Source organism: Lissotriton vulgaris, chromosome 1_1 (genome assembly GCF_964263255.1).
Source record: "Lissotriton vulgaris chromosome 1_1, aLisVul1.2, whole genome shotgun sequence".
NCBI classification, from domain to species: domain Eukaryota; kingdom Metazoa; phylum Chordata; class Amphibia; order Caudata; family Salamandridae; genus Lissotriton; species Lissotriton vulgaris.
The window spans coordinates 1,765,083,413-1,765,111,157 of record NC_141685.1 but is presented as its reverse complement, the minus strand read 5'-3'; the positions used below and the strand labels follow the sequence as shown (position 1 = coordinate 1,765,111,157).

The 27,745-nt window shown below is 45.9% G+C and overlaps 1 protein-coding gene across 2 annotated transcripts in view; it reads left to right on the top strand.

Moving 5' to 3' along the window:
- The window catches only part of USP44 (ubiquitin specific peptidase 44), a 182,430-nt gene that overhangs the window by 10,426 nt on the left and 144,259 nt on the right, over positions 1-27,745 (top strand). For both annotated transcript variants that reach the window (XM_086919071.1, XM_086919072.1), the window contains exon 2: positions 10,012-11,519. In XM_086919071.1, coding sequence (XP_086775197.1) covers positions 10,074-11,519 — 1,446 coding nt within the window. In that variant the 5' untranslated portion in view covers positions 10,012-10,073. The remainder of the gene's footprint in view (positions 1-10,011; positions 11,520-27,745) is intronic.

Sequence of the window (27,745 nt, the reverse complement as noted above, 5' to 3'; positions counted from 1 at the left end):
ATCCTCCCTGTCCTGTTTATAACGGCCTACTCGTCCCCAGTCCGCCTTCCTGCCTTTGCTGTCGGCCCTTTCTCTTTAAACCCGCGCCCCTAGAACGGCCTGCCCGTGTTCCCTTGGACTCCACGTTCACACCAGCCTGTGCCCCGCCGCTAGAGAATGATGAAGCTGAAGTCCAACCAGACGCGCACCTACGATGGGGACGGCTACAAGAAACGCGCGGCCTGTCTGTGCTTCAGGAGCGAGAGCGAAGAGGAGGTGAGAGGTCACATGGGGCGGAGGGTGTGATGGTGCTATGGGGCGATAGATGGAGGGGAGAAAGGGTCCAGGATAACCAAGAGCTTAGGATAACCTCTAAAAGGGTGGGGCGATGGGGGCGGGAGTGGGGCCGTCAGTTCACCAGGGGAAGGTGTAAATGTAGCATGGAGAAAAAGTGGCCAGCTGATGGTGTACAGTGCGAGGGAAGGGGTGGGCGATTAGGTGAAGTGAACTGAAATGTACATTTTGGGAGGTTAAGAGGTCATTGTAAATGAGGAGACGGGGGAGCAGAGGGCAGTGGGCTGGGCTTGAGCTAGACATAAAGCATTGGTGCCACAAGAGAAGGAGGTGAATAGTTTTGGAGGCGCTCTGACGATGAGACATTTTCGTCGAATATGATGAAGTTGGTAGAGGAGCCTGGAAACAGATTCGGGGGTCTTGAAGAGTGGAAAAGATTTTACAGCGGTTGCAAGAACAGAGGGATATATAAGTAAGGCCGTCCTGTGGAGAATCCTTTGGTAGTCAATGGACTTATGTAAAAGTCCGCTAAAGGGACTAAAGAAAAAGGCAGCCTTAAAACATCTCCGATGAGAACAGAGAACGAAGCTGAAGAAAATAACAGTAAGTATGTCAGGGATGCTTAGGTAGTAGTTGAGGAGAAGGACCTATCTGGTGCTGTGATTACTTTGTGAAGGTAGTTGGGTTGTCAAACATTCGTGGTTAGATCAAGAGAATCGGAGCTGGCACAAGGAGCAGATGAGTACCTTTGAGGGAGGGTACCATAATGCCAAAATAATTGTGCTGAACATGGAGATCTTTCTCTGGTATGACCTCAATGATATTAACTCCCCCCAGAGTCTACAAAATATAATGTCCACGTTTTGCTACTGCTATTTGTCAAATTAGATGTAGGTCTATCTAGCAAGTGAAAGTAGATTCCCTTGCCCTCCATTTAACCTTTGCTTTCGATAAACAGACAGGAGGGTTGAGATTTCAAAGGAGTCTAAGTAGATAATAAGGTGATTAAATGTATGGAGTAGATACATGTTTAAGGGAGTTGTACATAAAAGGGATGCCAAGGAGATATGTAATGGTGCTCCTGAAACAATTTTATTTGATTTGTGCCACATAGGTTCACCCATTTAGTGATGGCTTACTTGGAACCTTGCTTTCTGTTATCTAAATATTTTTTTTTACACTGGTGTAGTTTTTCCTTCAGGTATTTAATGATTTACTTTTTATTACGTATGATAAATTTAGGGCAGATAATGTTTGCCATGTCAAATTATTTTACACTTTGCCCTACCTATTTTCAATACCACATGCCTGCCATGGAGTCAACATTTACCATGTTTCTATCCTTGGCTTTATTGCTTCTTTAAAAAATGTTCTCCTTCAGACAGCTTCTTTGATTTGTTAGCCTTTCTTAGACTCTATATACAGGGCGTTAGTATAACCGTAGGTCACCGGGGAGTAGTCTTGCATGCCTCCTTAGGTTTACATATGAAAGTAATTTTCTATCTCGTTTAAAAAAAAAAAAATCTATCTATCCGTAGTTCCACTCTTAATTGTGGGGCTCTTTGCGTGTGTGTGGGGCTCTTTGCGTGTGTGTGGGGCTCTTTGCGTGTGTGTGGGGCTCTTTGCGTGTGTGTGGGGCTCTTTGCGTGTGTGTGGGGCTCTTTGCGTGTGTGTGGGGCTCTTTGCGTGTGTGTGGGGCTCTTTGCGTGTGTGTGGGGCTCTTTGCGTGTGTGTGGGGCTCTTTGCGTGTGTGTGGGGCTCTTTGCGTGTGTGTGGGGCTCTTTGCGTGTGTGTGGGGCTCTTTGCGTGTGTGTGGGGCTCTTTGCGTGTGTGTGGGGCTCTTTGCGTGTGTGTGGGGCTCTTTGCGTGTGTGTGGGGCTCTTTGCGTGTGTGTGGGGCTCTTTGCGCGTGTGTGGGGCTCTTTGCGTGTGTGTGTGGGGGGGGGGCTCTTGCGTATGTGTGTGTGGGGGCTCTTGCGTATGTGTGTGTGGGGGCTCTTGCGTATGTGTGTGTGGGGGCTCTTGCGTATGTGTGTGTGGGGGCTCTTGCGTATGTGTGTGTGGGGGGCTCTTGCGTGTGTGTGTGGGGGGCTCTTGCGTGTGTGTGTGGGGGGCTCTTGCGTGTGTGTGTGGGGGGCTCTTGCGTGTGTGTGTGGGGGGCTCTTGCGTGTGTGTGTGGGGGGCTCTTGCGTGTGTGTGGGGGGCTCTTGTGTGGTGTGTGTGGGGGGCTCTTGTGTGGTGTGTGTGGGGGGCTCTTGTGTGGTGTGTGTGGGGGGCTCTTGTGTGGTGTGTGTGGGGGGCTCTTGTGTGGTGTGTGGGGGGGGCTCTTGTGTGGTGTGTGGGGGGGGCTCTTGTGTGGTGTGTGGGGGGGGGCTCTTGTGTGGTGTGTGGGGGGGGGCTCTTGTGTGGTGTGTGTGGGGGGCTCTTGTGTGGTGTGTGTGGGGGGCTCTTGTGTGGTGTGTGGGGGGGGCTCTTGTGTGGTGTGTGGGGGGGGGCTCTTGTGTGGTGTGTGTGGGGGGCTCTTGTGTGGTGTGTGTGGGGGGCTCTTGTGTGGGTGTGTGTATTGGCATTGTAAATGAGAGTGCCATTTATTTATCTGTTTTCAAAACCAACACATAAATAAAAAGTTTGCCATTTACAATGCCAATGGCTCAAACTTTTCCGAAGGCGAAACCGTTGCATTGTAAATGCTTGTTTAATGATATGCTGCAATCGCACGAGTACTTTCTTTAATACATGAGAATAATGCATCCACACTACTGACACTCCGCAATCTACTGCATCGCTCAGATTCACTAGCACTATCCGGCACAGGTCACAGAACTACAAGTCTTTCTTTCACATACTTCATTTTAGTTGAACGCTCCAGAATCACATTCGGGATACGCTTGTCACTTCCGGTTCGTCTACATTACTTTCCGAGATCACCATCGGGCCGTCGACATTTCCAGACACAGTTTACAGGAACAAATTGAAGACACCGTTTTCTAGTTCCAAGTAGGTTTTTTTAACTGTCGCACGCCACTTTGCTTACAGCATGCCATTATCCGCTCGCGGTAACAGTATCTTTGTCTCTTTCACAGATACAGACATTTTGTAATTCACGTACACCATACATGAGTATTTACTTATCTATTTACCCGGTTCCACATTTGTCACCTTAGATCACTCCGCTTGACGCGTTTTTTACCCACTGGAATGGTATGATTACCGACCATACTTTACCCGGTTCTACATTTGTCATCTTTGGTCACTCCGCTTGGAGCGTTTTTTTTACCCACTTGAATGGTATGATTACCGATCATGCTTCCGCATGAGATGATCAATCTTGTGGTTTTAGGCTTCCTCAATCACTCGTTTAAACTTGTCGCACCCAACATCCGTAGTGCACCATCATTCTTTTCTCTTCGTCTATATCACACAGTCCAATAAATCCAGGACGCACACCAGTACTTGTTTCACTAGTTGTTACACTTTTTTCCGCCACATTTATCGTACAGGGAGTTTATTGACATTGGTTGCGCACAGTTTACCTTTCTTGTCACGTTAAACCACTTCGGACACACTCGCAGCCCCTGTACCACAGTATTCATATCTGGAGATCTCCACCAATATGTACTCTTGCACTAATTCATTCTATTTGTGTCTCCCGCTGATACCCTGTTGTGCCTTTCTGCACCCTGTTACTCGTTTTTTGTGCCTTTCTGCCCTCTGCATCACCACATCATCACTCAGCGCTACCTCAGCATTACTCAGCACCACCACATTATCACTCAGCACCACCGTATTATCACTCAGAGCGCAACCACAGCATCACTCAGAGCGCAACCACAGCATCACTCAGAGCGCAACCACAGCATCACTCAGAGCGCAACCACAGCATCACTCAGAGCGCAACCACAGCATCACTCAGCGCAACCACAGCATCACTCAGCGCAACCACAGCATCACTCAGCGCAACCACAGCATCACTCAGCGCAACCACAGCATCACTCAGCGCAACCACAGCATCACTCAGCGCAACCACAGCATCACTCAGCGCAACCACAGCATCACTCAGCGCAACCACAGCATCACTCAGCGCAACCACAGCATCACTCAGCGCAACCACAGCATCACTCAGCGCAACCACAGCATCACTCAGCGCAACCACAGCATCACTCGTTCAAATATGTTCTCTCAATGTTTCAAGCTTTATTACAAATGTCACAAAGATGTTAATATTTCACTTCTGTTCTTGGATTTTCGTCACAATAAAATAAACTGAACGTTATTTACAAAAGTTTAAGCTATTGCCATTATAAATTACAATCACTTATATTTAAGTATTAATTAATTAAAAAAATTGTTATTTTAATATCAATACAGCTAAGGCACGTAAATACAAAACATGCTGCATTACAAATGCTATAGGTATCACATTTGCGAAAGTTATAACTATTGGCATTGTAAATGACAAAGCTATTAATTTAGCTATTTTCAAAAACCACACAAATACAAAAATTGTTATTTACAAGACCAATAGGTCAACCTTTCCTAATGCGAGACCTATTGCATCGCAAATGCTTGTTTTTTTTAACCTGCATATGATGTGGTAAATTTCCCATGCTGTATTTCATCCAGCCATGGGCTCTTATGGAGTCAAAAACCGCTTGCACCTGGGAGAACAGGTAATTAAGGAGAGAAAGATCCTGTGCCACCTCATGTTTCACCAGGCCAAATTCTAGTCCATATGGGGCATGGGACACTGTGTGGGAGAGGACGGCCACTCTCCAGGCCCCTGGTTTAACTAAAGACCCATCCCGCACCTGGTCGCCTTTCACCCCGCTGCCGGCGCCAGGCCACTACCTCTTTAAGTACTTGGGGCTTGCTTTTGACGGCCTGGCCCTCCTGATGCAAAAAAGGGAGGGGGCGAGGGAAGGTCTCCAGAATGAACACTGAAGCCCCTTAGCCGTGCGGCTGCCCAGTAAGCCTGCGGAGTGTGGAATCAGTCCGAACGGGCCGGGAGCGGCACTCCACCTCGCCCCCTCTCAGCGCGTACCCGGGAGTATGCCAGTCTTCCGGCCCGTCCCCCCTCAGACTTGTTGTGGGCAATGGACGGTGACGGGAGGGTGGCTGTTATACGGGTGGGGGAGTACCCCCGGGAGAACGCTCCTAAAGGGGGGGGGACCAGTCTGGCCGCTGCTTTGCATGGGCTGACTAGCCTCCATTCCTCCTGTGTTAAACCGGAGGATACCGACCAGACGGCATGGGGACTCGGCGTTTGCAGAGAGCACCATGCCGCGGGATAACCTAGGCCGTCTAAGGTCCGGAAAAAGAAACCCCCGCCAGGCGAGGTCAACCTGGTGTCCTGCACAGTGGGGTTGCAAGAGATCAAGCACACTCACCGCAATATCTTGCAGCTCCCAGGCCAGCGGACATGCCTAAACAGCGAGACGGGCAGCAGGAGTCTGTAAGCCCCGTCCTTTTCAGACGGGGGGGTGTGTTTTTGACTTTTTCTCCCCTCTTCTCCACTGGCTGGAATGTAAACAACGTGCGTATTTTTGACTTTGCATTCCAGCCAATGGAGAAGAGGGGAGAAAGAGTCACCCCCACCCCCCTCCCCCCCCGCCCCCACCCCCCCAAATCCGAAAAGGACGGGGCTTAGATCCAAAGAAGAACGCCACTGGGACCTCTTCTCCTAAAAATGTGCCATCAGTGGTTCTAGCCATCGTTCAAAAGAAGGATGAGTATTTCTGCAAAGTACAATGCATTTCAGAGTGAACAGCTTTCAAGACTGCACAGATCTTTACACAGAAGCCATATGCGCATTACGCATGCAGAAAGATTCGTAATCTTCCCATTAAGCTTTTTGTTTTATGATTATTATGCCACCACTCTGTCACTTTAAAATTCTTTGTGGTGAAGGATTTCTCCGCCACTAAATGTCGTCTTTTTAGTATTAAATGTCAGATGTAGTGGCTGGAAAATGGAGAAACCTTTGTTTAAAATCTACTACCTAAAAAAAATTATGTAGTGGGATTTCAGTTTAATGTATTCTTTAGGCAAATTGCTTTTTTTTGCGGTCAACGTTGTTTTTATTGTTTTTCCTATTAGACCTGCTGTTTAAGAAAACAAAGACTCAGCACACTTTGTCCTTAAGGTTCATTAGCTACTTCGGGGATGTAGTATTCATATATTTGGACAAGACCATGTGTCAGTTAACCGCTTCGCTGCGGTTGGAATTCCCACGCGGTGTTGAGGAATTAGACGCATGCGTGGTTCGGACGGCCCCTGGCCGTCCTCCGCCCACACGCCCACTGTGATGTCAGACAGACTGGGCCGGCCAGCGCACGGAAGAGGTTAAAGAACATGCTGCCAATAATGGCAGAACACAAACACCCACCCCCTTCCTCCAAGCCCCTTCCTTCAACATACAGTACATGGGGGCACATTCAAACTGATGGGACTTGTGTGTCCTATGAGAGACTTCAATAGGAAATTCGGGAAAATTGTTTGCTATTTGTCCATGTACGTCTCACAACGGCACAACTCCTTTAGAAATAAAATAAGTGTAGAGCTCTTGTTCTAGTGGGACGTGCGCATAAGTGTAGATCTTTTGAAAGGTAACTAATAAGGGAGCACCTGACTTATTCAAAATGTCACCGTAACCGCCCTTCTAAATCTTGTGTGCCACTGCCATTGGGTGGGCTTCTGTGCACTTCCACACTGCTGCCACTACCATTTTGGCTGGCCCCTCAAACATACCCACATCACTGATTTGTTTCCGGTCGTCTGATACTTGAGGGAATTGCTCCTCCACCCCAGAAGGACCAAGCTGGTATCATCCAGGACTGGATACCCCCCAAGGTTTCCTTATGTTGGGCCAATATTTCAGTCCAGAGGGGTCAAATGGTCGGGCAGTCCCAACAGATGTTTAAAGTCACTTAAAACCCACATCCCCACCAGCAGAGATCAGTCGTCGTCTGAGGGAATATTAGTTTGAGTTTGGTGGGGTATAGGTACCAATCAAAGAAGAGATTATAATGGGCTTCCATCAAAGCCATCGACTGATTGAGCCTGGGTATTTCTTTCCACAAGTTATCTTCTGAAATGGGGTCCCCTAACGTGTCTTCACAGTGTTCCATACAACGCGGTTTGGAGGTGAGCAGTGTGTCTATTAGTAGGGTATAAATAAAAGAGATTTTCTTCTTTGCCCCACTGCCTTTCTAAGAAAATTGCTCAATAGGCGTAAGGTCGCTTGTGGCCGCCTCTCGGCTGATTTGAGTACCCAGTGTTTTGGCTGGTTATAACAGTAGTATTCAGTGGAAGGAGGCTGAAAACCCTTTTGACAATTCTCAAAAGTTTGGGTATCCCAGTTATGAAACAGTGAGGCTGCCCTCCAAGCCTCAAAGCATCCCAAATGCAACGCCAGAGGAAATACTGGATTCAATGAATTGAGGGGGAGATTTTCCATGTCCCTAGTCTGGTTACCTTGTCCCACACTCTAAGGGTAATCCGCGTGGGGGTGCTCAAATAAGCATTGGGGGTGGATCGATGTGCTTTTGGCTTCCACAGTAGTCACAAATTTTGCCCACCACAGCTGTCCTTGTAGAGCCAGTGTTTATCTGACTGACATGCGGACCCGTCGGGAATTACTCTCAGCTGTGCAGCCTTATAGTATAAAGTCGGGCAAATCTAGGCCTGAGTATTTAGATAAGCAGAGTAATTTGTAGGGTAGATGAGCCCTTCAGTTTTATTTGGTAAAATAGATCAGGAGCGCAGGGCAGAAAAATATCCCCTATCGATCTCTACTGGGAGTTGAGTAAAAGTGTGATTTGGTCAGGTTGATGCGGAATCCTGCCACTCTTTAAAAATGGCATAGTTGCTCTAAAGTGGCTTCTAAAGAAGTCTGGGGCGAGGTCAGATATAACTCAACAACACAATACCTCTTTTTCGGCGTCTCGGTCAGAACCCGCTAAGGCATCTAATGAATGCTATCAATGAACGCATGGAATACAGATAGTTGACAAGACATAAGAACACAGAATAGTTTAAGTGGGGTATGACTTGTTCTGATACATCTGACATCGTGACAGCAGACATAATACTATTATAGAGAGGACGCTAGAGATTATTTTAGTCCCTTCACCAGGGTCTGTGATCCAAGAGGCACCTGGCCACACCAATGGACCTTGGAGGGACGGAAGAGCAACATCTAAAACTATGTATCAGAAAAGGAATAACATTTTATTGGTGTTTCTAAACTATAGTTAGTTTATGGTGGCTTCCATTTGTAAAGAGAAGTAACTCCATGCTTTGGGACCGAGGGCCCCGCCCCTATGGACATGCACATTGTGCAATAGCCAACTGAAATTGGAATTAAGGTTGCATGTGGATTCCAGGCTTGTGAAGTGCTTAAGAGGTCTTTGTGCCGTAGAAAACTCCCCAATAATTTGAACTTAACTTTGTGGCCATAGCCAGCAGTGGAGCTGCCTACGAGCAGAGGAGATATAGTTTAATTTCCTCATGCTGTAAATCTTACACACTGCAAGGTTTTGGATGCTCTGTAGTTTCCTCCGACCACGGTCTTGTAGCCTATGTGCAAGATGTTACAGTAGTCTAGTTTTGAGAGCACGCCTTCTGATAGTTACTAGGACTTAACCGGCGAACCCTCCTGATAATTCTGAGTGTTCCAAATTAGGCTGTTCTGCATTTGTTGCCAATCACATGTGGGGAGTTTATCCGGTAGCAGACTAACTTGTGTATTTACCATGTCAAATATTCAAGAACCTAGTTGATGGAAACCAAATTACATGAAATAAGTTATGATTCTGTGAGCCATCTGTTTAGGCATTATGACAGTCTCCTACTTCTTCCGGCTAGGCTCATGCTCTTTATTTCTCTCACTCGTCCCCTCTCTGGTGTATAAAAATATGGAAAACTGTATTAAATATTTATTAATTATGCATTCCGGAAGAGATCTCTACTTCATATACTTGCTTTCATGAGTGGACGCAAACACTAGATCAACCTTTTTTCAGCATTGTATATAGATTTTTGCTTTGATCTGGGTAAACGCAGCCTCTGAGGAGGAAGTGCATTGAATAATTAATGTAAAAGTAGTATGCACAAATGTAAAAGTTTTGGGAGAGTGGTAATATTGCTTCATAGGAAATTTGTGTTTTGGTTCCTAGTCAGTTCAAGCAAGAAGTGATGATGCATGAGCTAGTTCCTCCCCCTTAAGTGAAAAACATGCTACTCTGTACCATAAAAACCCTTTGTTGCAACAAAGGGGATGTGTTGCAGTGTACATGCGGTGTAGGCCATATGCGTTCTTTATCAGCGTTCTACACTTTCACCGTAGTGTAAATGTTATCTAGTGCAAGAGGATGGAACCATCCGATGTCTTGTCATCTTGCACAGGGGATGATGTGGGGCAAATTAATTTTTTTCTTCCTTTGCTCATGTAGGAGTTCAAGACGAGAATGCTATCTTCGACACAAGCTTATATTTTGAGCACTTATTTGTGCAAATGTACGTGAGCATAACCCACTGCTTGGTAATTCAGTCTACTTTTGAAAAACTAACTTTGCAACACCTCTTAATCTTTTACTCCATTATCACAAAATAAAGATCTCCTGCTGCTATTTGGTATAGTAAACCCATCCATGTAATTGTCTGTGTAATGCTGGTATATGTCATGTTAAATCTGTGTGTGTGTACCTGCACTTAATAATATTTATGGCTTTGTTTTCAGGGGACCATGTAGCAACTGTATGCGATGGATCGTGCAATACACAATTGCTTATAAATATCACCATGGATAAATGTAAACACGTTGGGCGGTTGCGGCTTGCCCAAGACCACTCTATCTTGAACCCTCAGAAGTGGCATTGTGTGGATTGCAATACAACAGAGTCAGTTTGGGCATGCCTTGGGTGTTCTCATGTCGCATGCGGACGATATCTTGAAGAGCATGCACTCAAGCACTTTAAGGAAAGTGAGCATCCTGTGGCATTGGAAGTCAATGACCTTTATGTATTCTGTTACCTTTGTGATGACTATGTGCTCAATGATAATGCCACAGGAGACCTTAAACTATTACGAAGTACACTGAGCGCTATTAAGAGTCAGAATTATGATTGCACAACCCGTTCTGGGAGGACTTTGCGGTCTATGGCAGCAAATGATGACACATACCCCTCAAACGGTGGTGCCCAAGCTCAGCTTCAAAATGAAGACCGAATGTTCACTGCTCTTTGGCACCGCCGGCATGCACTACTGGGGCGAGTATTTAGATCTTGGTTTGAAAAAACAACACCCGGGAAACTAAGGTTGGAGGAAGAGCGGCGTATTGAAGAGGCAGAGTTGAAAAAGGAGGAGACCCGTCTACGCCGGAAGGAGCTAAAGCGGCAGTTGAAGGCAGAGTTTGAGAACACTCCCCCAAGAAAAAGCTCACGTTTACAAAAGGGAACATATTCAGTCTCCAGCAAAGCGCTGTCCATCTCAAAGACTGCACACAAAAAAAACCCAACACCTTCAAAACCAGCCACTACTTCTAAATCAAATGAGGTACGGTTAAAAAAAATTGGTGACTCTCCAAGTAAACGAAGGCCAACTGTGACTCCTGGTGTGACAGGCCTTAGAAACTTGGGAAATACTTGCTACATGAACTCCATTCTGCAGATTTTGAGTCACTTAAATGTGTTCAGAGAATGTTTTCTACAGCTTGACCTCAACCGGACTCAGGAGTTGCTACCATCCACAGTCAATCAGAAAACCATAGTCAGTAAAAAAAACACCTCCAGCAAACGACCTCAAGTCCTACATAGCATCCATTCAAAAGGGAAGCCTGACCACGTGAAATTGTCTTTAGTAAGAAGGCCTAGCCTTTCATCTGGATTGAGTGGTGGAGCCTCAAAAAGAAGAAATATGGAACTTATTCAGCCCAAGGAACCAAGCTCAAAACACATTTCTCTTTGTCATGAACTTCACACATTGTTTCAAGTGATGTGGTCTGGCAAATGGGCCTTGGTATCTCCATTTGCCATGCTTCACTCAGTATGGCGGTTGATTCCAGCATTTCGAGGATATGCCCAACAAGATGCTCAGGAATTCCTTTGCGAACTTTTAGACAAAGTACAGCAAGAGCTGGAGACGGCTGGGGCCAGATACCAAGCTATCATCCCAAGTTCTGAAAAGAAGCTCATCACACAGGTTCTAAACGTGGTCAATACTATTTTTCAAGGGCGGCTCCTGAGTCAGGTATGTCTGCCAAGCTAAATCTGCCATTGCTGTATTTATTCTACACTTGATCTCCTGTATACTGTAATTGCATAGTTTATGCTACATTCGCTTTAGTATAAATGTAGATTCTCAGTAAACTGCTTGTTATATTTGGTTTACACTAAAGTAAGATTTATTTCTTAAGGATTATTTTCTTCTCCTCATAATGGTTTCCTATTCTTATGGAAACTACCAACCAAGAGAACCAATATTTTTTCATTGATCAAATACAAACCAAGGTGTATTTAAAAAGTACAAATACATACATTCCATTCATTGTTGTTCATAAGTCATCTCACTACTTTTGTATGAAAATCATCAGACATGTACAACTGTTTATTTCTGAAAACCATTCTTTAAAGTGGGAGCTTTTGAATACATTCACTCTGTGAATTAAAGACTATACAGTATTTACATTTTTGATGCAGATTTTGTCAGCATGGTTTTGACCCTTGGAGCAGGATTGTACTACACCCTTCATCCGTACCCAGATTATCCTGTCTTGATTTTTCAACTAGTATTTGAATGCATTTTTGTGGTTTGTGTCCTCATATAAAAGGTATTCAATTCTACATGTTGCATTTTATCACATTAGTGGTATTGAGTTCATTGAAGTATTTCTCAGATCACATACCAAATTTTCTGATCAAATTTACAGTATAAAACTTGCTAGGAATTCCAAGTGACTCGATTTTAAGTTTTGATAGTCAAGTCCTTTATTTTTACGTTATGCAGTAATTGGTAAAATTGTGCATTCTTAACTAGAATCCAAAGCATCAATATATTTCAGAAGTTCTACAAACGTATTAGTTGCAAAATTTGCGAGTTAGTGTTTTTTTAACCTGTTTTTTGCATGCTTTTTGGATTGATGTGGCCCTTGCTGGCATTGCGTCCTCCAGCATCTTTATTCTTGCATGTCAATTTGATCACTCCAGTTGATTTGATAAGACTTTGCTTCCTTTCTGTTGCCTACAAAGCCATTCACGCTGACCCGGTCTTTACATTTTGAAGTTCAGTCTCTATGAATAATACATATTGAAACTGTATCTACCTGTGGCCTCGTTTCAGAGTTAAGTCTTTGCTCCTCACTAGTCTTGCCTTGCCTTAATTTGAGAACCTAAAATCCACTCCCTCTTAGGCTATTGTACCCACAGATTATGTCTCCTCAATACGTTTTGGGCCCTAGCCTGTTGCGGGTACTTGGACCAAGCACACAAGTGAGGTGCCATTTTTATCGGGAGACCTGAGGTAACGCTGGGTGGTAGAAAATTTGAGTCAGCCCAGTGATCCCACAACTTTTCCACACAGAAATGTCAGTCAAATGTGATTTTGTCAGCAAAATGTGAAGTTTGCAGGGGATTCTGGGCAGGAAAAGTTAGGGAGGTGCATGCAAGGCATTCCTCCCTGGACTCCCCTTACACTTCTCCTCCCTCCCCACCCTCCCCCCTCCCGCCACCTCCCGGTCTCTAGATTTTGGAAATGTGTGTTTGGTAGGTCTCCCTAAATGGCCACGAGCCCGGGCCCAAAGAACCAGGTAGTTTTAGGGTAGGTAATTTTGAAGTCACCACAGTATGATTTGGGCCATATCCTGTTTAAGCCGCTATGCCTACCCACACAAGTGAGGTACCATTTTTATCATGGACCTGGGGTTGTGCAATTGGTAGAAAATGTCAGCCCGGTGATCCCACAGCTTTACCACACAAGTGAGGAAAATGTGGGGGGGTTTTCCAGCTGAATTTTAGGTTTGCAGGGGATTCTGGGTAGGGAAACGTTTGGGGGATCCACCAAGCCATACCTCACGAGACTCCTCAGGGAGTCTAGTTTTCAGAAATGTCGGAGTTTGGTACGTTTCCCTATATGGCAGCTGAGACTAAAACCCAGATGCCCCCTAACTCCCCTTTGCAAAACCAGGTTGTTTTGTGCTGGGTAATTTTGATGTCTCCACAATATGCTTTGGGCCTTTTCCTGTCGCGGGTACTCCCACATGAGGGAGGTACCATTTTTATCGGAAGAGTGGGGAATGCGGGGTGGTTGGTATTTATTGGATCTGCGCAGATTCCACAACTTTCATCACAAATGTGCGGAAAATTAGTTTTTTTGTTTACAAAATTTGAGGTTTGCAGGGGATTCTGGGTATTAGAACTTGGTGAGAGCCTCACAAGTCACCCCATACTGGATTCTCTTGGGTGTCTAGTTAAGTTTGCTATGTTTCCCTAGGCGCCAGCAGAGCTAGGGTTCCAAATCTACAGCTAGACACTTTGCAAAAAACTCCAGTTTTCACTGTATAAATGTGATTCACGTTGCGTTTTGGGCACTTTCTTGTTGACCAGTGAGGTACCATTTTTATTGGGAAACTTTGGGGAAATCTGGGTGGGTGGAAGGTTGGGGGTCTGCGTAGATTCCAGAACTTTCCATCAGGGAAAGTGAACTTTTTTTTTTTTACAAAGTTGGAAGTTTGTAAGGGATTCTGGGTAACAAAACCCAGTGAAAGCCGTACAAGTCAACACATCCCTAATTCTCCTGGGTGTTTAGTTTAAAAAAAATGTATAAGGGGCCAGAAGAACTGTGGCTATTTGAGGGGGAGAGCATTAGGGTGCCCAGAATTAGCATCCCTCACCTCTACGTATACATGCCCCCCCAGAGGGTGCAGTTCAGGGGCTACTGCACAATCTGCAGTTTGGGGGAGGGGGGTGGGGTTGGAGCATTAGCATACCCATGTTGGCAGCCCCAACCCTGAATTAGTTTTTTCCTTCTCCTGGTGCCTAGTGGGCTATTGTCATAACGTATTTGCAAGGAAAACCCGAACCATGCTTTGGGAGGTTGAGGAAGCTCTTCCCACCTCCCATGGCAAAAAACAAGCCTTTACAATGCAATGGTCTCCATTGTTAAAGTTAGAGCTATTGGCATTGCTCAACATTATTTTTATTTGTTTTTGTTTTTAAAACCTATATATAAATGGCATTGTCATTTACACTGCCAATAGCTTAATCTCCCGCAAATGCGAGACCTATTGCATTTGCACACACACAAAGCCACACACACACAAAGCCACCCACACCTTGGGGTTATTTCTGTATTTTGGTACATTTTAAATAGAGACCCTCCCTTGCCCAGTTGAAGTGCTGAGCCATGTTTATTCAATGCAACCCCTTGTCTGTCCAACGTTGTCTAACCGAATCACTATTGGATCACACCAGAGGGACCCTTGATATGGATTAGCGAAGAAGTCACGAGTCCTTGCGCATGGTCAAGCCAGGCCAGACCAGCTGTGAAACAGTCCTGGATTAATTAGATCACATCAAAGTGGGTCCACCTCAGCTGGATAGTGGAGGCCTCAAATCTCGGCACTGAAGAACGGGGGCCTTTCCCCTGCGACTTCGGTGTATTTTTATTAAAGGTAGAACTAGAGTGTACAAGAGTAAAGGTATCAACACTGACCATAACATTCATTGTGTACGCCTTAAGCTGCGCTGCAACCTCCCCGAGCATCGAGTTTACTTAAAACACTGCCCATGGGTTTTACTGCGGCGTATTTCAACAGTTTAGTGGACGGCCATTTTAACACTTGTCCAGGAGAAAGGTGAGAAGAGGGGTGGGGGAGGGAAAGGAGGCAATGTAATTTTTGGAAGCTAAGCCTCGTCTTTTGCAGACTAGGGGCGTGTTTTTCGAGGAGAGAAAGAAATGAAAAAAAACACGCCCCTCAATCCGAAACGGACGGGGGATTAGCTACCAAAAATGACGTCACAGAACCCTCGTCTCCAATGGCTGGCCGCCGTTTAGGCAGCCAGCCAATGGAGAAGAGGGGCAGGTTCAAGCCTCCCTACTCTGAGACATAAGATCTCGCCAGCGAGACTGCGCAGCCTACGGTAGCCGAGACCTAAAAATAGGCCATCCAACTCCATTAATATAACCGAGCCAGATGGCACTCTTACAATGTTTATTTTATTTTAAAAAAACTCCCAATGCAGGATTTAAAAAAAAAAAGTAATAACCCCCCTCACCATGGGAGTTTAATATATTTTTACTTTCACTTACCACGACATTTTGGAAGACTGTGTGTGAAAGTAAACACACCGTTTGCTCCTTTACTATAAATGGGGCTGGAGGCGAAATGGCAAAACCTTCTACTATAGATGTTGCATGTCAGCCAGTAGTCTCCATTGCTGATATTCTGAAGGACAGCACGACTCTAAAAAAAAAAAAAAAAAAAAAAAGTGGACGGATCTTCAGTATGGCGGAGGGCTCTTTCTGCCTCGCCAATATCAGCCCAAAGTCTCTAAGCAAGGGATTGTCCTACTACACTTTCAGATTGCTATCTGACACATGATGGGTGTAAAGCAATTAGTCGGGAAGAAATTCCCTTTTTGCTAACACCACTACGCTTTCATGGTTTCCTCCTACTTTGGCAACACCTGGTCAGTAAACTCCCACTCTGCGTGACCAGGGGTCAGGACACAATAGCCTGGTTGCCCGATACTTGGGGTTCACAAGTGGCAGAACAGATCTGTGATCAACACACACTCCACATCAAAGCAGCGACTCACCACCTGCTGCCAAATGAAGCTGAGGGAACATCGCTACCATAATGCCTGGAGCGGGGAGGCCAACCTAGGCATGTCATCGCACAGGTGCCAGACCTCCCTCCCATCTCATCCCACTCCTCAACAAGCTGGAGACTCACAATAAATCACAGAATTCTGTCTCAAAATAACAACCCTGCCACTGAACTGGCTAAACAATTTGCATCAACATAGTGCCTCGATGAGCATTTGACACCCTTTGGTAGGATCTTGCACGCTGCACAATTGGGGGTGACCACTGCGATAGGTTGGACAGCTTGCGGTGCCTGGACTACAAAGCAACTGCCCACCTGCCTAACCTTTTTCAGAGTGGGAAAATAAAATGCAAACCGGCAAGTGGAATTATGAATAAATAATTGAAAATTGGAAGACAGAAAAAGCATTCAAAAATGAAAAAAAACATGAACTGTACATGAACTCAGCAATGCCTCAACAAACCTCACTCTAGCAAAGGCTGGGAAGTCAGAAGCAGCAATGTGCGACAGAGGGGACTGCTCGCCTCCTAATGTACCCCACTGATGTGTGACATACGCTTTAGTGAAGTTTACAGCACATAAGGATACCAGAAGCAGTGCGACAGAACACTTGTAGCTTGGTTTGATGGTGGTTCATGCATCTACCCTCGCGCAACCACATATCTTTTATACTGCCATGCCTCTAAATACTGCACCTGAGTGAGCGAGAGAGGTTTACACACCTGGACAACAAATTGGGAATGCCTGAAACATCGTCTTAAAATAATGATGTGGCATTACATGAGAGCGTTCACTGGCAGCTTCAGAATTGAGAATAAACCAGAATTCCCAATGCTATCTGTCACTAGGCATACATACAATGCACATGCTACTTAACATGCACTTCCACGCTAAAAACACTCCCTCCAAATGCACATTCTGCCCTGGGTGTGAGGGACAAGGAGGGTGCAGGACAGTTTCACACACTGTATTTTTGTTTTCTATGCAGGCTTTCGTGGATTGATCTCAGATACAACATGCAGGCAATAATGGCTGTCCAGTTATGCTCAGCATAAGATTCTTACCTGCCTCGCCGGTGGGAATGTGTGATTTTATTTCCTTTTTCCACTGCACGCCTCTAGAGACAATGGAAAGAGATGTCATTAAAAACAAGAAAGGCACCAGCGCTCAAGTGCCCGTAGCCCGCACGGATCGGAGATCCAGAGAATAATCTTAGGAGTCCGCAGAGAGGTGGCGCTCGCGAGCCTGCCGCCGAGGTGCACGCAGTACAATGGATTTCCCAAAACAATGTGCAGAAAAATATCCACACGACAGAGCGGCTTGTACCTACCAGAAGGATTGCTTTTTTTCTCATTACCAATGACAGCTCGGCCAACCGCTGGGGGCACGCACCCACAGTCTGGGCATCTTATGCAGGACTGGAGTGACTGTCTGAGCCCCTCCTCGGGTCTACTGTCGTCCACAGTGTACAGTTAATAGATATCTATTAACTTTGTATATCAGCAGAAGAGAGGGCCTGATTGGTGGGGGCAGGAAACCACTGCACTTTCCGCAAGTGTGCACATTTGATCACATTCGTGGGACAATGTCAAGTGAAGTCTGTCCGCTTTAGCCCATCACCTTAGCTTTGACAACCAAGAATTGGAGGGACTCTCTCGTAAAAAAGAGTGAGAGAGCAGGGAGAGAGGAGTAAAGGGGAGGGGAGAAGAGAAGAGAGAGGTGGAGAGAGCGCAGCTCTCCTCTGTCCCTAGAGCGGGACGGAGGACAGCTGCTGCAGAGGGAAAGGGGAGGAGACTAGAGCGGGACGGAGGAGGGCTGCGGCAGACGGAAGGGAGGAGACTCGAGCCGAGCAGCTCCGGAAACAGCACCATGTTTCTCCGAGGCTAAGCAGAAATGCCTCGGAGAAACGCACAGTCCTTTTGGGTGTAACATGTATTTTATGCAAAACGGTTTTAGTAAGTAATAATCCTCTACATATGTGTTAATTTCATCTTCTCCAAAGTGTATATTCAAATTGTCATGTATTGATTTTATTTCAGATTGGTTTTAATCAGGAGTCTTTCAGTGGGTCCTTAAAGGCTCCCAATGTCTTTTTGGCCTTTTTCTGCTGAAAATAACTACCATATCTGTGGATGTCTCTAATTCCTTACATTATTATCCATGTACTGTGTTGAGTACCTGTGCTAAGCAGTTGCTGTCACAGCCTACTTTAACCCCTTGCGTGCTGATGAAGGCCCCCGTCCTTCATGAATTACAGTGCTTGTGTGCTGATGATGGCTGGGGCCGGTCATGGAACCCGCCCACTCTTCGAAACGGCCGCACAGGCGCAGAATCGTGGCCGCGCACAAGGGGTTAACATCTCATAAATATTGGTCATTTCACTAATTTCTATTGCATTCTCTAGTTTTCTTTAGCTTGTCACTCTCTTTTACTTTAGCGCGGGATGATTAATTAATTTAATGGAAATGTGGCCTAAAAATCAAAACCACCAATTAAAAACAAAATTTTAGATAGCACAGTGTGTTCAGGAAAGACTTGGTCTTCATAGCAAGCACAGTGGCTTGCCAAAGGCTTTTAAAGTGTAATAAGCAGATTATATTACCATAAATATTATTCTAATTGCTATTAATATTCTTATCCTTATTAATATTATAAGTATTACTATTGTCAATATTCATGCGACGAATAGTCTTATTGTTATTGTTGGTATTATTATTAGTGTTGATGATATTATTTTTATTTTATCCGGGAACAAGGCAAACCCATATATATGCGCAGGGACCATGGGTGTATGATACTTTTAAAGGAACAATATTCCCTACTGGGAAACAATTGATCTTGAATAACAGAAGGTAATTTAGTTATGGCACAATGTTTTAATATTTAAAATTAAAATCATCAAGCTTATTAACAATCATAGTAGTGGGTAATGCCAAAAGAACAGATATTAACGTGTTCAGGCAAACATAAGTTACAAATATAGACAATAAAGAATTTGTCACAATTCAAATAAATGCGGAGCAGCCATATCAGTTGAGGAGCACAGCAAAGGGTCTGCATGCAAAGTTAACGGCATTTCGATTCTTTCCAGGATCATCCTCTCGGGACACCCCACTCTTCATAAAACTCTCCAATACATACACCCTAGTTAGCGGTGCAGTGCAGCAGGTAATCGGGCTGTGGCCCGAAAGTCTTTGTGCAAACGTTTTTGCATGCATTATGTAAAACAAAAAAAAAATAGTTTTACCAGTGGTTGTCTTAACAACGCGGGGAAACAGGCACGTAGGTTTTTTTTCAGCACATTTATGAAATGAACAGACCTGCATCTATAAAATAAGTTAAGTTTTTCTTGGTTCAAATCTTTTTATTGGAAATCAAAAGCAAACCGGTGTGGAGCAAAATTTTACTGTTGCTAGATTGCTTCTGTGTAAAGCTATACAGTGAAGCTAGTTAGCTTAGTTCTTAACTAAACCCAAGTTATACCATTTGGTGACATGGCTAATTAAAGCAATTAAATACCAAAAATGTCTGCAGGATATTGCATCAAATCGAAATATTGTATCCATTGCCCAATTTGTTGGTTTAATTTGCGCATTATGACCACCTTGAATAATTTATAACATGATATTGTATTGTAGCTGCTGAAATGAATGCATTCTTCCACAAACTCGCTTTCTGTAAACAGGTCATTCAATCTTATTATCGATACATTTGCTTTTCATTCAAAGACAAAGGTCAAATGTAAGGTTGTGTGTTTCGGAGAGCTTGGTGTTTATTTATATTCCCCTGACTTAAAAGTGAGAGGTTTGTGTGACTATCATATTGGCTAATGGGGGTCTGCTTGAGGAAGTGTACAGATGTTAGTCTTTTTTTTTTTCTCTTGCATACGACAACATTTAGATATTTGTAAATAAACTGTGCTGGCGATCAAATCAATATATTGGGTGATGACATTTCCACACATTACTGTATGTGCGCTGTATACTTTTATCAGCAAAACTGTATGCGAGTGCACATATAATGTTTGTGTATATGATGGCAGTACGCCACATACCATCCATACTTAGTTACCCCAACATGCAAGTGCACCTACTCTGCACCACTCCACACTATGCCACTGTCACTGCACTCTTCTCTCTGCCACTTCACTCTCCTCCTCCTCTGCACCACTCCGTGCCAATGCACTGTACCCCACACTACTCTTATCATAGTCACTACAGTCTTCGTCCCTGCACTCTACTCTGAAAGTCTTTCTAAGCTGCTGCACTCGGCACCAATTATTAATTACCCTGGACAAAAAAGGCAGGACTTGCAAAGCACCACCTACAAGGAAAACGCCAGGCAAGCCACAAGTTATAGTACAATAGAGGCCGAAAGAGGTCAAATTGGAGCCTCAGACTCTGTAAAATCGTGCTTAAAAGAAAGGCCCTTCATAGAGCCCCCGAGAATCGACAAGGGGAAAAAAGCGAATAAAATCTAAACCAGGAACTTCAACCGGATCCGCAAGAGACAGGTTGTAAATTAATCTTCAGGCCAGAATACCAAACCAAAGGAAAAAGGGATACACTAAACAGGGGAAACCTAATGCAACTATTCAGAGAAATTCCCAAATTAAGGGAAATACCATCCTCTGGAATCTTGGCGGTAGAATTTGTCCAAATAAACAAAGACTGAATTGGAAGTAAGCAGAACAACATGGACATCAAGAGACAACAGAACTGATCTTTTCCACAAGAGCTGTCTTTGCAGCTTGGGGCATACCATTATCCTACCCAACTCTAATAAAAAAAAATCATACCTGCTACTAAACAACGAGGCACCTCTGTCTCCAATCAAAAATGGAAAGACTACCTCCATACTAAAGGGAGCGAGAAGTATGACTACAATCAAACAAACAAGCAGGGACCCCTGCCCAAAAAATAGAACTCTCAGACAAACGATCAACCAGCCAGATGGAAATCAAGATTGGTCCTGGATACCCCATACGCTGAACTTACTCCGTTGCTGATGAAATCAACATAGCCAGTGGGGAACAAAACAATAAGGTTATTAAGCAATACGTTAGGAAAATAACAATCTGCTCCTGGAACGTCCATGGATTTAAAGAAATGGAACAAGACCAAGATACCATCTCCATTTTGAGTAAATTTAACATAATCCTGCTACAAGAAACCTGGAACGTAACACCAAAGCACATAGCAGGATATGAAGAATTTCATAAAATGACAGAAAAAATCGCCAAGTATGGACACCCAAGAGGGGGTTTGTCCATACACACAATAGAATATGACTGGAAAATAGAGGAAATGGATTCCGGAGAAAACTGGATCTAAGTCATAAAACTGGAATGTAATCACCCCACATACGAAGTGGGTATGAAGTTAGTTGTCATAAACGTATACATTCATCCCGAAAACAAGAAAATTAAACTGTTAAACCTGAAACATAATAAAAACGTTACAAGTTACACATCAAAATCATGAGATGATGATTGCAGGCGATTTCAATTGCAATTTGACAGAGGGTAGGGGCAACAAGAATAGAATTCAAAAAACATGGAACGAGCTGAAAGCACTAGGCCTTGTCACATTAAATGGAAACACGAAGGGAGACCAACCAGCAGGGATTATCTATTCTTGTGGAAACAAACCATCAATTATAGATTATACTATAATCAGTAAGGACCTCGCACCCCTAGTCAATCACTTCCGCATTATAACACGCCCAGAGAGCGACCATTTCCCCCAAGAAACGGTCGTACACCTAAACATACTGCATAGTGTGTAGCTGCGCTAGTCACATTACCAGAAACTTATAATTTAAGGAAACTCAAATGGAGAGGAATAATAACCGAAGAGATAATGGACATGGTTAAAAAGCATATAGAGAATGCTGTGGACTCAGCAGCGCACTCATTGGCAAAAGATTGGGAGAAGTTAAGCCAGGAAGCAGAGGCACGTATGGGGTCAACAAAGAGCCATGGTATACAATACAGCTGAGAGATAAAAAAATCGCTAAGGAGGTAAGACAAAGAGCCAGAGCAATTAGAACGGGAAGAGACAGTGACATCTGTAAGATTCAAAAAATGAGAAAAGAATACAAGGAAGAGTGCAGAGTGGAAAAAAGGAAACGCACAGAAATGACATGGGAAGAATTGCTGTGGGCAAGTAAACTATCGAACAGCAGGGAATTCTAGGGCTTAATCAACAAATTAACGAAAGGAAATGGAACTCTACATAACGTAGGAATAAGCGAAAGAACGTGGCTGCAACACATTGACAATTTGTACAACCCCAAAGCAAGACCACAAATGTGTGAAGATGAAAGTATAGACAAAGTAATAGGAAAGGCACCAGAACCAGAGGAAACAGTTCCCAAAAGGGAGGGAGCGAAAGACCTAACCAACTAGGAAGCCAACGATCCAACATCATTGACAACAGTAAAATACACAAAATTCCTGATAAAAAAATTTGAAAGCTGAAGGCGCTGCAGGACCAAACGGACTGCCAAACGCCCTGTTCAAACGAGACACTGAAGTTTGGTCTAAATATCTCGCACCCCTTTTTAATCGTTTTGTGATAAGATGCCACGGTCTTGGAGCGTTAACCTTCTCCACCCAATCTACAAGAATGGCAGTAGAACAGAACCTGGGAACTACAGGCTGATTGCCCATATCGATGTAGAGGCTAAACTCTTTGCCTCGTGTATTCTACGGCATCTACAAGAGTGGACAGAGGAAAATAACATTATCCCAAAATTTCAAACTGGCTTTAGACCAGGCATGGGTACCATCTCAAACCTATCGGCATTGACTATCTTGACGGAAAAAGCAGAAAGGAAGAAGGGAGTACTATTGGCCTGTTACACAGACACTGATAGACGCATTATCATGCAGAGAAACATGGGCCTCCGTAAACTTAGGAGACAGAAGAAGAGTATCGTCAAAAATAAACATAACACACGGACTAAAACAAGGCTGTGTACTCTCACCATGTTTATTCAACTTATATTTGGCAGATTTAAACACCTACCTGCTACAAGTAAACGGACATCCGCCAAATTTGGCAAATGAGCCAATCCGACCCTGTGCCCCGTTGCCCTCTTCACTCCCCACACAGTTTAATTAAGTCCCCACTCACCGGGCTCTCCTTGATGGCTCCTGCGGGGTTCAATAGGTCCTGCGTCCTTTGGGGTCTCCTCTGCAGGGGGGGGGGGGGGGGGGGGGGGGTCACCAGGCACCGATAATGTGCCTCGAGTTGCAGGACTCCTTTCCAGAGGAGGGGGCAGGCACCGGCAATGTGCCTCGAGGCCCCTCCTCTCTACGGCAACTCGGGCCCCTCCTCCTCTTGGGGGACTGGGGGGGCCACTATACTTCTGGGCAGCCACACTCGCCTCACCCGGGCCTCCTTTCCTCACAGGGGCCCGGGGTTACAATGCAATCTCAGAGAGGCCTCAGGGGACACATGCAGTGTCTCAGCACACGTGGGGGGAAGCCTGCCTGGCTTTCCTCCCACCTCGCACGGCTCCCGCAGTACTCTCTGGGCTCCCTTCTCCGGTCGCCTCTAGTCGGGGGGCGGGGCTGGCACCGACTGTGTGCCCCGGCCCCGCCTTCTTCAACGGCCCCTCGCGTGGGGCTCAGATCGGCGGGGTGGCCTCCCGCTCCGGTCGCTTCTCTCGGGGCTCCCTCCTTGGCACGGGGGCCCCGCAACGGAGCTTCACCCGGGTCCCCCTCCTACCTCACGGGGACCCGGGGCTTGGATTCAGCTTCTCCGGGCCTTCCCGGCCGACAGCCAATCCCTGCGCGGCCTTCAGAGGTCACGGCCGCGCAGGCCAATCCGTGTGCGGCGGGGGCGGGCCGATGACGCGGGAGTCGGCGGCCTCGGGGCCGAGCGCGGCCCTTCCTTCACTTCGGCGGCCCTCTCCTTGTACCGGGGGCCGCCGCAACGATCCCCACAGCAGTGGGGGGAATCCCCATGACAGCGCCGGGCCGCGGCGGTTATTTTCGGCGCTGCCACACAGCGCGAGGCCAGGACAAGGGGTAAGCTCCCTTTCTTGTTATAAAGTCCCCTCAGTCTCCTCAGCGCCCGGGCTGCGACGGTGATCTCCGGCTGGGATAAGGGGTAGGCTCCCTTTTACTATTTATTAAACAGATAGCAAGCGCGCCACAACGAGGGTAGGCTCCTCTAGCGCTATTTCCCCTCAGTCTCCTCAGCACTATGGCGCTATTCACAGCGCACTGCTTGTAAGGCAGTCTAGGGGCCGGGCGACTGAGGCAGGTCAGCAAGACACAGTTCCTCAGGGGCACACTCCTCACCTCCTGGGCGCCTCTTCACACAGCGCTGGCGTGGTACCCGGTCAAATAGCGTCAGTGACCTGGATAGGGGCCCTCCCTTGTCAGGGGCCCATGGGGACAGTAGAGGGGGGGTTTATAGAGGTGCAGGGCCCAGCTCACAGGCCCATGTCGCGGTAGCACCTCACAGCAGGTCTCCTCCCTTCCTTGTCCCAGCGCTGACTGACTCTCTGGTGACACTTCTCCCTATTTATACCCTCCTCCCAGGCAGTGCCAGGACCTTCTAGAATGTTGGCAAATCTAGCCTAAACTGGTTCTAGGGGAGGGGGTGAGCACCCTGGGTGCCAGGCTTTCCCTCCAAAAGCTAGGGGTTGCTGGGTAATGTTATCTAGACCGCTGACCTATGGCAGTCCAGTGGCAAAACCCATGGCCATGGCATCCATTTTAAATACAATACATTTCAGTCAGGTGCGGTTTTAAAATGGGGGATATTATGAGTGCTCACATTATTACAGGTAATCACATTTTCAACAAGGTGTCTCACACCACTCATGGCCTATACAGGTTTAATCCCATGGGGGAGACATCCTAGATAAGGGGGTCAAAAGCGAAACATTTTGGGGGAAAAAGGCCAAGTCCAACAACCACTCTTATTGAACACACTATCAAAACACCCCCAGGGAAAAGAGTTCAGTTACGGCCCTATCGTATACCAGTCTCGTAGCCAAATAAGAGAAGTACAAAAGACTATGCAGATGGGTATTATAGAACCATCTCCGAGCAAATGGAATTCTCCCATTGTACTCGTACCGAAACCAGATGGCACGGTAAGATTCTGTATAGACTTTCGGGAGGTTAACAAAATTTCTGAGTTTGACACCTATCCCCTTACACGAGTAGATGAAATGGTGGAGAGAATAGGAAGAGCAAAGTATATTAGTACCCTGGATTTATGTTAAGGGTACTGGCAAATACCTCTTAAAAAAAGATGGAAAAACTGCCTTCTCAACACCCGATGGATTATACCAATTCAAAATGCTTCCATTTGGTTTACATGGTGCACCCCCCACCTTTCAAAGAGCTATGAATACGATATTGAGTCCCCATGAAAGGTATGCAGGTGCTTATATTGATGATATCGTGATTTATAGCGATACCTGGGACCAATATCTATCACACCTATTCCAAGTCATTCGGACCTTCGGATCACATGGATTGAGAATAAATCCAGCTAAAAGTCACTTAGCCTCTCAGACGGTCCGATACTTAGGATATCTATTGGGTGAGGGAGTCAGAAGACCACAAACATCCAAACTATCAGCCATTTCCCAAATCCCCCCCCCCCCCCCCCCAAAAAAGATTTAAGGGCTTTCCTTGGGCTGTTGGGGTATTCTAGACGATTCATATCTGGGTTTTCACAAATGGCTGCGCCTCTAACTTATCTGCTACAAAAAAACTGTCGTACTGAGGAAATCCTGAAGGCTTCTCCCAATAACGTGTTGCAGGCCTTTGAGTCCCTAAAGAAAGCCCTACCTTCAGAATCTGTCTAATTAGCCCTGACTATTCCCGTCCCTTTATATTACAAACTGATGCATCCGATCAGGGACTAGGAGCGGTTTTATCCCAAGACACTGCACAAGGGGAAAAAACAATTCTTTACATCAGTCGGAAACTATTTCCTCAGGAAAAGAATTGCGCTACCATTGAAAAAGAAGCCCTTGCCATCAAATGAGCCATAGAATCCCTACAATACTATTTGGAAGGGAGGGAGTTCACCCTTTTTACAGATCACGCACCATTAGAATGGTTAGCTAGGAACAAGGGACACAATAACAGGGTACTCAGATGGTTTCTATCCCTACAACCCTTTAGGTTTCACACTAGACACAGGAAAGGGAAAGAACAAGGGAATGCGGATTACCTGTTGAGATATCCCCAAAGTCCAATTCCTAGAAGGACAGCATGGGAAAGGGGATGTGAGAAGGACCCGGGGCTTACCAGTGGCACACCGGACTTCCACCATACTCTATTTTCCTGCAGGAACGAGTCAGGCGGAGTGACCCGGAAGCGGATCCTATGCAAGCAGGAAATGGCGGAAAAGGACCTATGAAAAGCAGCGGAGGTCAGTCGGAGGAGGTCGTCGGTGGAGCGGATGGAGAGGAGAGACGCCGAGAAGATGCGGGACCAGAGAGCGGAGAGAAGACGCGGGACCCGATAGGCTAGACGCCGGAGTACCAGGGAGCCAGGAGGACTGAGACGAGAGCTGGTGTGAGGACTGGTGGTGTCCGCTTCCCAATGGTAATGGTGAGTTGCGTGTCATCCGCGTATCTAACCGAGGGATCTAAGGAGACAAAGACCCCTAAATACTTGAACCCTTCTGTGCTGATCTGTATAGGATAGTTTCACGGAGGGACAGGGGATCTCCCTCAATACAAACAACAACTATTTCTCCCAGTTGATTAAAAGTCCTGAATTTCTCCCAAAGGAAGCCAGGACATCGAAGATCACAATAAGGGACTTACGGGGGGAGTTCAAGTAAAGCAAAATACCATCGGCATATAAAGATATGCGATCCTCCCATTCGGGGGGCCATCACATGCCCCTAATCTAGGGTTCCCAACGTATCTAGGCGGCAAGAGGCTCATAGGCCAGCGAGAAATTAAGGGGGGACAGCGGGCAGCCTTGGCGGGTGACCCGACCCGTCAAGAATGATGCTGAAGCTCTGTTTACCACTATTTGGGCAAGCGGTTCCGTGTATAGCAGACGTACCCATCTGATGAATTCGGGACTGCCCACAGATAGTGCCATTCAATCGTGTCAAAGGCCATTCTTGCATCGAGCGACGCGATTATAGCTGGCTCCCGCAGAGTGTGAACTCTGGCTATCACCCCATGCAATCTACGCAGGTTTAGGGGCGAGTTCCTATGGGGAATGAAGCCCGATTGGTCGGGGTGGACCAGCCCGCTGATGACTTTTACCAGTCTATTTGCCAGGAGCTTGGCCAGGATTTTCGGTTCGGCATTTAAAAGAGATAGGCCTATACGAGGCACAGTTCGTTTTAATCTTGCCCTCTTTATGAATCACGACTATCTTAGCCACTCTCTGATCCCTAGGCAGAACCCCGTTGTCTCTAGAGTCCACAAACATTTCTTTCAAATAAGGTGCCAGTTTGCCAGGTTTAATTTTATAGATAAGGAGCCAGTTGGGGCCCAGTGCCTTACCAGAATTTAATGAACGGATGGCCTGAGCGATCTCGTCTGGGGCTAGCGCACTATCCATAAACTCTCGATCTGCAGGGGAAAGACACATGAGCTGTTTGTCACGAGTAGTAGCTGGGAATCCGCTTCCGAGTGAGGGAAG